Source organism: Micropterus salmoides, unplaced genomic scaffold, assembly GCF_014851395.1.
Source record: "Micropterus salmoides isolate LMB-PRFRI ecotype aquatic unplaced genomic scaffold, ASM1485139v1 Ms_hic_scaffold_7, whole genome shotgun sequence".
Taxonomy (NCBI): Eukaryota; Metazoa; Chordata; class Actinopteri; order Centrarchiformes; family Centrarchidae; genus Micropterus; species Micropterus salmoides.
The window spans coordinates 7951604-7966680 of record NW_024044459.1 but is presented as its reverse complement, the minus strand read 5'-3'; the positions used below and the strand labels follow the sequence as shown (position 1 = coordinate 7966680).

The following is a 15077-nucleotide window of genomic DNA, read 5'->3' as shown; positions in this document are numbered from 1 at the left end:
TTGATAAAGCTTATTAGGTGTCAACTGTTGATTTTTTTCTGTTAAGTACATTTTGTTGCCAGCCTGTTTTTAGCTAGCCAAGCATCCTGGTTAAAATCACAGTTAACATGAATTACAGATGCACCTAGCTAACCAAGCTTGCTAGCGCCACCGCCTGGCTGTAAAGAAAAGATCATCACGGCAGCGGTTTGAGACTAAAAACCCAGATTAAGACACGCAGATCGACAGAGTTAAAGAAAACTGTGACGCTATAAACACACCTGAACAACTTGTCATCAGATCCAGTTTAACTGGTTTTAGAAAAACCGACAAAATATAGGTCAAAACCTCCAACTCTCATCTGGATTCAACAAAGAGAAAACAAATACACCTGCATGAACAAATAACAGCTCGAATATCCGCATTGACGACACCTTGATACTTACTACTATCAAATTACGAACATTAGGAATGTCTCGCTGACCCAACTTTACTCATATCGCACTCAGTTGAAGTGCCTGAAACATCCAGTGACATCTAAGCAAGAGTTCAACCAGCTAATCAGGCCAAAGTCCAGAATTATGAACCAGTAATCAAAACACTTAATTTAGAAATGAGAAAAATCGAGAAAAGGAAAAAAGCACTAATATATTAAAAAACATCTGTCATCAGGATATTAGGTCCTATGTTAAAACTTTAAATGTAGACATTTAAAGACTGCTCATTTTCGACCAGTGGTTCTGAACTTTATAGGAACAATTTAATGTTTATTACGTTCACTTAACTTGTTCGCATTTTAACATTTGCTACTTAGCAGTAAGTTCAGTTGAGGCTGATGGTCATGTGATTAGTATATATAAAATCAATGTACCGGCTAAATTTAAATATTGACCTGATGATGGCACTAGATAAAAAGTCAGAGGATCACTAAAGTTATAACAATTGATCCTGAGGGGAACATGAATGTCTGAACCACATTTCATCACAATCAATCCAACAGTTTTTGAAAGATTTAGACGTCAAAAATCCAATGTGATCCTCATGGTGGTGCAAAATTAGTAGGATGCATCCTCTGGGGATCGTTCATGCCTGTGCAAAATGTCAGCAGAATCCATCTAATAGTTTTTGAGATAGTTCATTGTGGACTAAAGTGATGAACCAACAGATACGGCTGACCCTGGAGCCACGCTGCTAGCATGGTCAAAACCTCTGCAGGATATTAGCTGTGTGCAAAGGGAACCTGAGGACATAACTGAGGAAATTCCTGTCAGCGCTGAATGATCGGACACTAAAAAAATAAAATAAAAACAACGCAAAAAAGGTGCAACTGTAAATCAGGGCTGTTTTTAACATACTCAAAATCTTCCCAGTTACTGTCCTAACTTGTATAAGTAATGGTAGACTGGACATCGGAAACACCTCACGTCAGTATAATGCAATACAGTTCAACAGCATATACATATTCAGAAATATTGCACGACTGTTGTATTAGACTGCATCAGAGTTATCCAGGTGTACCTAATAAACGTGGCAACTGAGCATAGATTGATATCACAGACTGACAGAAGAGATTATGCCTAACATTCCTGCAAACTGAGACACTAAAGGAGGAAACAGGAGGTATCAGAGGTTATTAAACACTCCACTTAACCCCAGTCCACCTTAAAGTGCTCAGACTGTGTGCGTGTTTAACATCCTTCATCTGTTTATTGGTCCTTGTAAAGCAGCGTGTCAGCCATGAAAACGCACCCAGCCTCATTCTGTTCCTCACATGGGAAGTGGATGACACACACACACACACACACACACACACACACCACTGAAGAGAACTGTTGTGACACTCAAGGAAGACAATCATCACCAGGACTGAAATCCAAAGTGCTGACATGACACAAAGAGAAAAACATGCCTCTGTGTGTGTCACAGTTGTTGCAGTTTGTTTCTTACAACACACTTGAAGAATAAGCATCTTTCAAATAAACTGTTTTAAACGGATAATCTGAGATATGTTCACACACAGAGGTCTCACTCCTCTTCCACTCCGTCTGCCTGCTCAAACCTTAAAGGGGTCAATTCACCCAAACCACACGGAGAAAATGTTTTTTACAACTAGCGGATGTGGAAAATAATTGGGACAGCTACGTGACAGGGGGCAGTAGAGGACGGTGAAAACAGCGGAGCAGAGGAAAACATGGGCGCTACGTTTCAGTCTTTAATTAAGGCGTCCGTTAATTAAAGACGGTCTGTTGTTTTCCAACTGCTGGATAAATTAAGGCAGTTACCGCTAACGCTAGCTAACATCTCCTCTTCAGACTGCAGTCTGGAAACTGAGCAGGACGGTTTTTGGCTGCTAGTTCAATTTCATTTGTTGTCATTCATTCACATATCGAGTACACAATGAACCCAATGCCGTTGCTCAAGGCCCATGGTGCTCAATACAATATTCAACTTACAAGACAAGACACAAACATGTAACTACACTAGACGAGACTAAAAAAAAAAAGGAACAGATATCTCAAGGTGGAGTGAACGTGGTTTGGCTGGAGTGTTGTAAAGTGCGTAGTTCAGCCCCCATCTGACTCTATACTAATAACGGCAGTATCAGAAATCAAAATAGCAGCAGCAGAGGTGAGTAATAATGCTGTAACAATGTTATAATGCTATGCAATGTGAGCCACATTTATATGAAGTAACATTAAATATCTGCATTTCATTATAACCTACTTGTTTGGATTGTTACAAATACTTTGCTTTAAAAGTATCAAGTAGTCAAACACCGAGAAAAATACATCTTTATCCAATTCGTTTTATAATCGCATCGTAGCCTCATAATCGTAATGAGGTGCCTAGAAATTCCCACCCTCGAGGTGATGTATGTGATGCGTTGAGGAATCAAATCGAATCGTGAGACCAGTGAAGATGCACACCCCTAGTATCTTCCCATGCATATAGTTCTGGTTTTAGGTGGCAGAATTTTGACTCATGTAATTTGGTGAGCTGACACTGCAAGAACAAACTGTTACTGGTATACTGTTCTGAAAGAAACTGTCCGTTAATTCATTACGTTTCTGTACCTGCTTATTTATATTCGGAGGGTTACTCTCAGGGGGTCAAACATCTGGGAACAAGCATCGAGGTGGGTTCAGGCTTTAAAGAGGTCATTTTATGCTCATTTTCAGGTTCATTATCTTATTTAGGGGTTGTACCAGAACAGGTTTACATGGTTTAATTTTCAAAAAACACCATATTTTTTGTCATACTGCACATTGCTGCAGCTCCTCTTTTCACCCTGTTTCGAAGGCTTCGTTTTAGCTATGGAGTGATACATCTTGTCTCTAAATGATCTTTGTTGGGAGCTGCACATGCGCAGTTCCTAGTTAAGGACTACTAGCCAATCAGAAGCAGAGAAAGGCGGGTCAGCGAAAAGATAGTAAACAGCTTCGATTCAGTTGTAGGCTCCATGTTGCCGACCAGCTTGGCAACATGGACGAGATGCAAGAGTTTCAGAGTGGTGAGTTATTAATCTGTAACAAAAGTATCTTTCATCCACAAAGTTTTAACTGAGCTCTGTCTCTACATCACAGTAACAACTTTATGTCCACTGACTGCCTGAAGGGTAGCTAGTGTTTGGAAGGGAGAGGAGAGGTGTGCTGCAGCTCACTGTTTTTCCATCAGTGTTTTTGAGGGCGTGTCGGACTAGTCGCTTGGCGAGCGTTATATGAGGCGCATTTAGCTTTGATGAAAGGGAAGCGGCTGGACAACAAACGAGCTGTTTTCAGGCAGTTCAGAGCAGAGTTTTCTGTGGGAGATGGGAGTTCCCTTTGGACTGGACTTTGGGCTTTTTCACTTTGCAAACCTGTTACATGCACAAAAAAGAGATATAAACTCAATAAAGGAGAGGGAAAAAGCCAAAAAGTGTAATATCAACTCTTTAATGTTGGAAGAAATTAATGACGTTTGAAAAGTATAAACCATTTAATCTCCCTGAAAGAGACGTTCAAGGCAGACGCTGCGATTTAAAGAAGAACCTGCAGCAGTGCTCTAGTCCTCCTTTAGTCCTACAAGAAGCCTGGTTAGCTAACGCAAGCTAGCGTGAGTGAAAAGTCAACATGACTGCAGTTGAACATGCTGTATTTATGGAGAACATATTGGATCAATAAAACAATTTTTTCCCCACAAAAAAATAAGTCAAATTGGAATAATGGAGTGTTTGCCGATTTTACCAGTTAGTGCTGTTGATCTGTATTAAAATAATCCAATTCTGTACCAAAGAATACCAAAAATTAAAGTGTTAAGAGTATCTCTCGTGGGCAGCGCGGTGGTGCAGTGTTTAACACTGTCACCTCACATCAAGAAGGTTGTGGGTTTCTGTGTGGAGTTTGCATGTTCTCTCCGGGTGCTCCGGCTTCCTCCCACCATCCAAAGACATGCAGGATAGGTTAATTGGTGTCTCCGAAATTGTCCTTGGTGTGGATGTGAGTGTGAGTCTGTCTATGTGTGGCCCTGCGATGGACTGGCGACCTGTCCGTCCTGCAGCTATTTTAACTCACCCCCACGTTAAAAGGCAGTCTGATATTTACTCTTGTAGGGTCACATGCTCGGTCGCTAACTTTATTGGTCTCTTCGCAGCCTTTGCCATAATATCCATAGTGAGGATAGTTCTTTTAAAGAATTTACATTGTACATTATTTACTCTTTGCTTCTTCTTAGAGCTAGTTTGCTGAAGAGTTGTGTTGTGGTGTGATGTGCTTTATTTACACCTAAACTTTTGGTTTGGGGAGCTTGTTGGCAGCGTGTTAGAAAGCACTGAGGACTAAAAAAGTTACTGCTATTAACTTCATGGTGTGTGAAAATATATTGAGAATTATTAAGCTGTAACCTCTGTCAAATATCTTCTGTCAACAATGATTCAAAGTTTCATCGTTGCTTCTTAAAAGCAGAAACATGTTTATGAGGTTTTCTGTCAAAAGAAAGTCAATACAATCAACAGTTTGCATCACATAGACAGTTTGTGGGACTATGTCTCTTCCCTAAACGTCTTTTAGTAGTTCAAAAATACAAAAAAAAAAAGCATAAACACAACAACGGAGAAACCTGAATCTGCCACCCTCACCCACACCTGTGTGACTGTCACCTGACGGCGAGCAAACACACACACACACACTGCGTTTTTCTCTGCGCAAACATGACCCTCCTCAGCTCCTGTAACTGTCGCTCTGAAGGCCACTGATTGTGTTGTTACTCACAGCATTTCTGCGTTTAAACGGCCTTGCTAAATGATGACAGTGTAGGGATGAATAAAACAGAAAGAAGCTTCTACACGCACCAAACCTCATTCAAATATTCACCGTTTAAAAGGTCTCCTTCCTACCCACTCCCCTCCTCAAGTTTTCATCTGTTGTCAACTGGAAGCATCACGCCCTGCCTGCCACATCTCCCCTCGGCCTCCCTTCATCTCCTCCACCTCCTCACCTCCCGTGTGGCAGCCGGCTCCGGGAACAGGTCCTCCCCGTCCTCCAGCTCCTGGAAGTCGGTGTTCTCCGGTGGAGAGTCCCTGGCTGTGTCCGCCATGTTCGCGTCGTTCCTGGCGTTGACGCTGATGATAGCTAACAGCTAGCTAACAGACACACACACACACACACCGACAGACAGACAGGGAAAACAGTCGACTGACAGAGTGGAGGGAGAGCAGGGAGTCAGGAGGTTTTCCCAGCTCTGTCATGTGACTGACTGGAGTCCCGATGGGAGTCAGAGAGGAGGGAAAAGAGAAGAGTGTCACTCTGCCGCTCTTTCCTGCGATTGTAGTTTGACGCTACCTAAACATTTCTACTTTCGGTTTTTCTGGGAATTTGGGGTTTAAGCCTGGCCTTAAGAGACCTTTACATTGTGAAAATTCACGATAATTAGACATGGTGTTTCTTTCCCTAAAGCTACTCAATATATCTAAATTGGGCTGTTTTAAACTTATAATAATTATAATAAACTTATAATAATTTACAGAATAACAATTAGATTAAAAGATAAACAAAACTATTCAAATTTTAAAATTGGTTAAACCCCCGAATAATATTTAAAAGACGATTTAGTATTTTTCCTAATCATATAGCATTATGTGCAATGAGCAGGGGGGTTGAAATGGTCTTATAGATCATCACAATAATAATTAAATGGAAAATATATTTACACTGGTAAATGAATAGTAATGAACAAGAAAATGTGAAAACGTAACATCAGAACATTTTAAGGTATGTCCCAAATTTTACATGGGGCGTAGTTTCATTTGGACTAATGAACTTAGAATCACAATAGCTAACATGTCACACACCAAACAATGTGACATGTCCTATTTGCCGAAATGATGGTGACACTTAGGATGTTTGGAAGTAAAACTGAAAAATTTAACTATAAATAAACTCAATACCTATTAACATATCACTTAGTTGAATTTTTTTTTATCTGTGTAGTAAAGTACATCAATTCAGTAACTAAGTGCACAATGTTGAGATACTTTACTAGAGTATTTTCGTTTTATGATACTTCTACTCCACTACATTTATTTGACAGCTTTAGTTACTTTTCAGATCAGTATTTTACAAGCACATGCTGTGGTATAGATTAGTTCAACCTCAGTAGCATATTGTGACCATTGTGAGCCCATTCTAACATAAACAATCTGGATGTTTATTTATTTTACTTTTAATTACTTTAACTTTTTTACTTTTAAGTTCAATTCTACGACTGCCTGGTGTGTTGTAGAAACTCCTTATTCCACAATGTTCAATAAAGTGGGAGAGAGTGTTGTTTTGTTTTTTTTTGTTTTTTTCTTTTTTACATATAGACGATCTTTGTGTCGAGCATGTTCCGCGACACAGCGTCACGTCCCAACAGTTAGCCAATCACTGGCGGTAACTGGAAAGTGGACTAACAGCAGCTAAAATGCAGCTAATGCGTCGTTTTAAAGAGTGTTGCTGCTGTCATTGTTAGCTAGTTGTTTGGCTAACTGTTAACACACTGTGTTTATCTCGGCTCTGGTCGGGACAGAAAACAAAACCTAGCAGGGTTTAAGTATCATTTTCAGTTTTGTAGTTCTGTTAGCATGGACGCTAGCGGAGAAAAAGCTAGCGTGGCCTCAGAAGAGGAGTACGAAGTCCAACATTTAACACAGGAGGAGGAGGACCTGGAGCTAACGTTAGCAAGCATGACCATGGAAGGTAACATCATGTCACATTTAGTTCATACAGGAAATACTTCCTATAACGGAGTCCACGTGTGTCACTACATCTACTTTTAAATATAGCCGCAAGCGGCAATGATCGGGATCCAAGCAAGTCTTGAAAAATGCGACATTTGACATTTTCAGAGGAGACGTCCAGATGCACATTAAAGTGATGAAATATCTTTCTAGCATCATCTTGAGGTCAGAATGTCATTATATGTGACTGAACAGCGGGTGAAATGTTAAAACCACCTGCAAAACTTAGTGTTTCAGTTTTAAGGTTTATGCTGCACAAACAGTTTTAGCAGAGACAAATAAGAGGAACCCTGGACCTTGAGTACGTTAGGTGCCCAACTGACTGAGCTCCTGATTAGAACTTGAGGCAGTGACATCACATATGACAGACTTGGAGATTTTTTGTCAGTTTTAAATTAAAACGCTTCCAACAGTCTAAATGTTGGTGATAAATTCTGAAAAAATCACACTTCATTCTGCTGGTTTGGGGGATTTTTCAGTTATTTTGGTTGTGTTTGATCCAACACTTAGCAACAAGGAAACTGTTGTCCAGACTTTACAAGTTACAGCAAGATATTGAATATCACTGCAGACTCAGAGTTTGACCGATGTAATAACCCTTTGAAACATTTGATATCTTACAGCTAGAGAACGTCTGTCGATTTTGGTAGCGTTTGAACAAAGATTTGTAGAGATACAGATGTTAGCCTAATTGATTTATGATATTCTAAAAAATATAGAGTGACTGTCTTTTGAATTGACCATAGGTTGCAGTGAGGCAACCTTTTGTCACACATGATGTGCTGAAAAACTTTCAGCTCTCTAGGACATAGGGGTGAGTAGTATGTAGTAGGTGGTTTTGAATACAGCCCCAGTCTTGAAATCATTATGATGTTATCTAATTTATTCAGTTGTTCGCCCCCCTTGTTTGCTTATCATCAACTCTTTTATTTACTGACAGTTTTCACAATATTTTTGAGCCATTTTTCTGCTCTTGTTTACTGGTTTTGTCCTCTCCTTGTTTCCTTTCCTAGACCTGCTGCAGAAGGTGCAGGCTGTGCAGACGGACAGCACGACAAAAGAGTTGGGCGTCAACACGGAGCCGGACTGGGAGAGTCAGGTGGCGGTCATGCTGGAGTACAGCTCCAGCCTGAAAGAGCAGTACGAAAGTCTGATGAGGAAGCAGGACGAGGAGGAAGATTCACACGAGAAACACAAACAGCAACTGCAGAAGAGGAAGGAGGAAGCCACCCGCCAGCACCAGGTGAGACTGACACACACACACACACACACACACACACACAGTTTAAAGGTACCCTAGCACTGTGGTCACAAACAAGACACAATAAGTTTTCTACCATCTGACTGTGTTTTCAGGCTCTTCTGGACAAACTGGAGTCTCTGCGAGTTAAACTGCAGCTGAACAACTCCAAGGCCACCAGGAAGAATTTCTTGGCCAAGAAACAGGATTTGACTTCTGAGAAGAACAGAGCAGAGGAGGAGAGGAACAGGTAAACACAGTGGAGATAAATGAATGAAAAAGCAAGGGATGTTAGAATTTAATTTGATAATATATTTTCAAGTTCAGAGGCCTATTCATATGTCACTTTTGAAATGCTTTTCTACAGCTGACACAAAAACTGTTGTCAGCAGGGCTGCTAGTTATAACCAGACTAAATCTGGATAGATATTTAGATTTATTTAAAATCAGATAATTTAAAAACATCAATGATTCGAAGCATCCGTTGAGAAGCCTGCAAGGCGAATTATTATTTATAATTTTATAAATTTTTTCAGTTCAATCACTGCACTTTTTTTGTCTTTTAGCTGAGTAGGAGAACAGCGTGACAGGCTAGAAACTGAGTCTTGCACCAGAAATACCAAACTACAAATACAGTCAGCTAACCATCACAGAAGACAAAGGAAACCAACCCATATTTATGTGAGAAGCTGGAACCAGAGTTTTGGCATTTATTCTTAAAATGGATAAAAAAATTAACCAGTTATCAAAATAGTTGCTGATTCATTTTCTGTAGATCAACTGACTGATAAACAAAACAAGAAAGAGAAGATGAAAATGTAAAACCTGAAGGGCAAAAAAACCCAAAAAACAGTTGGATGGTTAATACTCATGAAGTTCTCTACTCAGATAAATTTCAGTAGTACAGCTGTTGTAGTTTTACAAACACGAGAACTGCCCCTCACACTCTTCCTCGTCTTGCCTCCTCTGCTCAGGCATGCCAGGGAGCTGGAGGAGAACGAGAAGAAGCTGACGGCTCTCATAGAGGAGCAGAGTGAGGAGCAGCGGAGGTGGCAGGAGGAGCTGAACGAGCTGAGGCAGGAGATGGAGCGAGTGAGGAAGGAGGCGCAGGAGGCCGAGCTGCTGGCCTTACAGGATGAGATTGCCGCCGTGGAAAAGCAGAGAGACGTCGCCATGGCTCACATCGAGGCCTGGCTGAGAGAGGTACAGACAGTCAGAGCTTTGATCTGATATTCAGTGACTAAACATATTAAAGCCAAACATAAAATTTAAATCGCGTCATATCAAACCAATGATAGACATGAACAACTGATCAAAAAGACCAGATGTGGGCAGCATGAAGCCCCGCAGCCGCTCTGACACGGATCTTTCGGTTACCTGTCCCAGGTGGGACAGTATCTGAACGCTTTCAGGTTGGAGTTTCCGCAGCAGTACACTCATGAGAGGCAGAAGTGGGAGAAGAAGGAAAGTGCGGTACGGAGGAATCAGGCCGAGCTCCAGAGCCGTTTCCAGGAGGTTCTGCAGCAGCTCCAGCAGGGTCGAGAGTTAGAGTCCCTCCCCAGGATCAATGTGCCGTCTCTGCCGCAGGTGCCCATGGTAAGACGAAACTACTGCTACTGTTTATACCGTGGTAACATTCTCTTTAATATCTCTGGTGGTTACATTATTTTACACTTTTGTTCAAAGTGCCATATAATATGTTCAACCTTCATAAGAACAAGGAACTACAAGGGCATTAGACCATGTTCGGTGAGCAGCACTTTATGGCAATATTCAATATAGTGGATTTTGGTGTGTGGGTGTGTGATGCTCTGCCTTTATTTTTCAGGAACTTAATTCATTACACTTACCCAAAACAGGTATTCCTGTCTGGTTATTGTAAACAAAAACATTACTAGATCATAATACATATCCATATCAAATCCATAACCAGATTTAACATATTGACAATAGATTTTAAAATGGAGATAAGCTGCAAATCCTGAGACGCTGGAACCAGAGAATATTGGCTTTAAAAAATGACTTAAGCAATAAATCTAATGTGAAAAATATTTATTTTATTATGTTGAAGCTACTTAAGAGGACCTTTTAAAAGTGTATCAGGGCTCAAGGGGTTTTCCCTCATTTAATTTTAGCTTATTTTTAACGCCACTTCTTTTCTCCCTCAGGCTGACCTGAGATTTCATCAGGTGATGCAGCCACTGGTCCGCCCTCAGTTCATGCCACCGCCATCAAACCTAGTGAACCGTCCTCTCCCTCCCCAGAAACAGCCACACTATTACCAGTACCCGCCTCCACACCATCCCCACTACCGTCACCGCTACCACCACCCACCACCCCATCACCAGTTCCAACCTCCCCTCCCACCACAGCAGCAACCTCCGCACCAGTTACAGCCCCATATAGGAGCTCCAATGAGGGTGATGACTCCCCCTCTCAGTCTCTCGCCGTCCCCTCCTGTTCAGCCCATCCACTCTGTAGCTCCTTCCCCGCCTCCCTCTGCTGCCGCTGCCACCTCTGCCCCCGCCGGCAAACTAGACAAGGTCTTGGAGAAGCTCGGCACTCGGTTCCCACAATGCAACAGGGCTCAGCTGACGTCGCTGCTCCAGCAGGTGAAGAGCTCCCGTGGTACGCTGGCTGGCATGTCCATGGAAGAGGTCATTGAGCAGGTCCGCATCAAGCTGGCACAGAATGAGAGGGCGGCCCCGGGTCCCATCAGCCGGCCCACACCCCTGGGCCCCATCCAAAGGCCGACACCTCCCCCGCAGAGAGCAGCAGCAGGTGGAGGTCAGGCTGTAGGGGCCCGTAAACTCTGCCTGATGTGCCAGAACCACGTGGATCCAGAGAGCCGCCACCCACTGAGCTGCTCCCACGCCATCCACAAAGACTGCATCAGAGTGTGGCTGCAGTCCAGCAAGAACAACTCCTGTCCCTTCTGTCCGGGGAAGTGACGGAGAAAACCAGGTGGTGAAAGTTTAACCATGACTCTAATCAGTTCCACTCCAGAAATGACTCTTGTACGTTCAGCAGTATATGGTTCTGTTTAATACAGATGTGGTTTTTCAATGGATGTTTTTTTTGGAATACAACCTACAAGAAAGATCATTAAGAAAAGTGAATTGTAATAAAACCTATTTGCATATCTTTTCAGTTTAATAAAACTAATCGTCTTAATGCAACAGTATTAATTGTTGTCTTATCACATGCAGCTTAACAAGAAACTGGTGGTGTGTGTGGAGAAACTGCTAAGATACATTTTTTGGTTGTTGAAATATATAGTCTATTTATATATCTATCTATATCTATCTATCTATATCTATCTATATATCTATATCTATATATCTCTATATATATCTCTATATATATATATAGAGATATATATATATATAGAGATATATATATATATATATATAGAGATATATATATATATATATAGAGAGATATATATATATATATATAGAGATATATATATAGAGATATAGAGATATATATATATATATATATATATATATATATATTATATATATATATATATATATATATATATATAGAGATATATAGAGATATAGAGATATATATAGAGATATAGATATATATATAGAGATATATAGAGATATAGAGATATATATAGAGATATAGATATATATATAGATATATATATATATATATATATAGATATATAGATATAGATATATATATATATATATATATCTATAGATATATATATATATATATATATATATATCTATAGATATAGATATATATATATATATAGATATATATCTATAGATATATATATATATAGATATAGATATATAGATATAGATATAGATATAGATATAGATATCGATATAGATATAGATATAGATATCTATATATAGATATAGATATATATATAGATATAGATATATATAGATATATAGATATATATATATATATATATATATAGATATATCTATAGATATATATATACACACACACGTCTTTTCCTTCCCTTCGCCTCTCTATTAATGTGCTTGGACACAGAGCTCTGTGAACAGCCAGCCTCTTTAGCAATGACCTTTTGTGTCTTGCCCTCCTTGTGCAAGGTGTCAATGGTCGTCTTTTGGACAGCTGTCAAGTCAGCAGTCTTCCCCGTGATTGTGTAGCCTACAGAACTAGACTGAGAGACCATTTAAAGGCCTTTGCAGGTGTTTTGAGTTAATTAGCTGATTAGAGTGTGGCACCAGGTGTCTTCAATATTGAACCTTTTCACAATATTCTAATTTTCTGAGATACTGATTTTGGGTCAGTTATAATCATCAACATTAAAAGGAATGAACACTTGAAATATATCACTTTGTGTGGAATGAATGTATACATTATACAAGTTTCACCTTTTGAATGGAATTACTGAAATAAATCAACTTTTTGATGATATTCTAATTATGTGACCAGCACCTGTATATTTCATTCTTTCAGGGGATACATTCTGGAAACACTGAAGTTGAATGAAAAGTTGTGATTACCTTTAGACCTCCTTACCTTAACCCATTTGGTGTGTTTATCATTATGAAAGCATGTTGCACACCTAAGCTTAGGCACCAAACATGTCAGACTGAATTACACAGAAAAGACACAGGCTGTTGGACATTTCCATTTTGATATAACAGTGCAGCCGTGAAAAAAGATGTACTTTCGGTCCGAATATTTCACTTGGTGCAAACATGACACAGCTTTACTGTGTTTGGGTGATTTTGATCAGGAAATATATAAAAAAATAAATAAAAACAAAGAATGGGATGCTAACTTTCACTGTTAGTTTTCAAGAGAAGTGTGATGCTAATTTTGAAACACTAATAGCATGTTATGCTTAATGTTTATCATGTAACATTTACCACAATAGCATGCTAACATGGGTACAGTTAGTGTGTCGATTTGTCATGTTTGGCATGAGAGTATTAATGTGACAATAGTTAGCATGGTAACACTTAAGTAACATTTAGCAAGTTAGCAAAGTGTGCTAATGCTAGCATAAACATCTTACAGTCGGCTGGGAAATAAAAACATCTTTTCTTTGAAAGTGAGATGAGATCAAACAGTTTATGAATGTTGCTTTTACCACATATATTATGTGTGGATGAAACAAACGTGATACAACGTTTTGGTAAGTGTATTTTTTTCACTGGACAGAGCCATGCTAGCTGTTTCCCCCTCCTTCCTCTCTGTATACTAAGTTATGTTAAACACATCCTCCAGCTCTGTACTTAATACACAGACATGAGATTCATATCAATATTATTATTTTCCTAATTCTTCAATGTAAAGTGTAAAGATTTGAGATTGTACACTGCTCCAAAAATTATGTGAACACTGAAGTCACACATCTGATCTCAATAAACAAAACAATTCAGGTGTGGGGAACATTAGTGGCAGTCAGTGGCATCAGTGTATCGTCATCCAGAAACTGCCACACTCTGGCCAGCACCAGGAGGAACCCAGGGCCCACTGCACCAGCATAAGGTCTGACAACGGCTGAGGATTTCATCCTGGAACAGTCATAGTACTGTTAGCTAGCATGTGGAGGTGTGTGCGACCCAAGAATATACCAGCCCAGACCAACACTGACCCACTGCCAAACCGGTCATGCTGGATGATATTGCAGGCAGCAGAACGTCCACCGTGGCATTTCCAGACTCTTTCACGTCTGTCACATGTGCTCAGTGTGAAGAGAACAGCTGGTGTTTTTATAATAATGCACACTAGTAGCCAGGGGTGTAAATTTCATATAACAGGGGAGGCCGTGAAACAGCCATTATTGAAGGCAGCACAAATAATGCAGCCAAAATTGTAGTTGTATGGGATATGTGTACACACAAGTCTTACCACTATTAGTGTAGCATGGAGACCTTGATGTTACCAGTTGCCTTAATATGGGGACTTTTTCAGTCCCCCCAAGATTTTGCGTCAGCTTTTCAAAGAATTTGCTATTAAAGTTGCAATGTTTGGGTGTTTTTTGCGATGAAATTGTGGGATTAAGTGAAAAATGCAAAGGTAGTGATTTCTTTAACTTTAGAATTATAGCTGAGTCACTAAACAATCGCTCCAGGATTTTACAGACCTAATCCTAACCATGCACATTTAAACCAGCTTCCTTCCTTTATATCAGCATTTGCAATTGATCTCCATGCCTTTCTGACAATCACAATTTTCCTTATGTTGACCACAATACTGCATGTTTTTCAAAACAGTTCATCCCTGCTTTGATAAACAAGATCAATACTGTTTTTCACGGTCCTTGTTTTTTTTTGTGTGAGACGTGATGTGTAGTCACACATGTCTGCTGCGACTTATAAACAAAGAAGTGACAAGCTGACATATGAAAATGTTTTGCGGGAAACGGCGATAGGTCAAAATTTCTGAAAGGTTGCAGTGATTGGTCAGAATTGCTGAAAAGTTGCAGTGATTGGTCAAAATTGCAAATTGCGCTGAATTCACAGGAATTTGTTGAATTTTTGTTAATAGTTGCGATCGTGACATTGCAAATACTGGGGGGACTGCTTTTTGCTTGTTTGTTGTGGTGCGCTGAAAAATGATCTCATGTCCATGTCATTTTCTCTGGCCATC

The 15077-nt window shown here is 39.9% G+C and overlaps 2 protein-coding genes across 3 annotated transcripts in view; one reads left to right on the top strand and one right to left on the bottom strand.

The window, feature by feature from the left end:
• The window catches only part of snx2 (sorting nexin 2), a 32381-nt gene extending 26700 nt beyond the window's left edge, over nt 1-5681 (bottom strand). For both annotated transcript variants that reach the window (XM_038703807.1, XM_038703808.1), the window contains exon 1: nt 5452-5681. In XM_038703807.1, the coding sequence (XP_038559735.1) occupies nt 5452-5550 (99 nt within the window). In that variant the 5' untranslated portion in view covers nt 5551-5681. The remainder of the gene's footprint in view (nt 1-5451) is intronic.
• Nucleotides 5682-6870: 1189 nt separating this feature from the next.
• rnf214 (ring finger protein 214) lies at nt 6871-11655 on the top strand. Its single transcript, XM_038703806.1, has 6 exons — nt 6871-7190; nt 8245-8474; nt 8588-8721; nt 9446-9674; nt 9858-10067; nt 10640-11655. The coding sequence occupies exons 1-6, from the start codon at nt 7076-7078 to the stop codon at nt 11420-11422; spliced, it is 1701 nt and encodes a 566-aa protein (XP_038559734.1). The 5' UTR covers nt 6871-7075; the 3' UTR covers nt 11423-11655.
• Nucleotides 11656-15077: the final 3422 nt, after the last annotated feature.

Coding starts and splice junctions, on each gene's coding strand:
- rnf214 (XM_038703806.1), top strand. CDS start 7,076: ATGGACGCTAGCGGAGAAAAAGCTAGCGTGGCCTCAGAAGAGGAGTAC. Junction 7,191..8,244: donor AGCAAGCATGACCATGGAAG/GTAACATCATGT, acceptor TTCCTTTCCTAG/ACCTGCTGCAGAAGGTGCAG. Junction 9,675..9,857: donor TCGAGGCCTGGCTGAGAGAG/GTACAGACAGTC, acceptor TACCTGTCCCAG/GTGGGACAGTATCTGAACGC.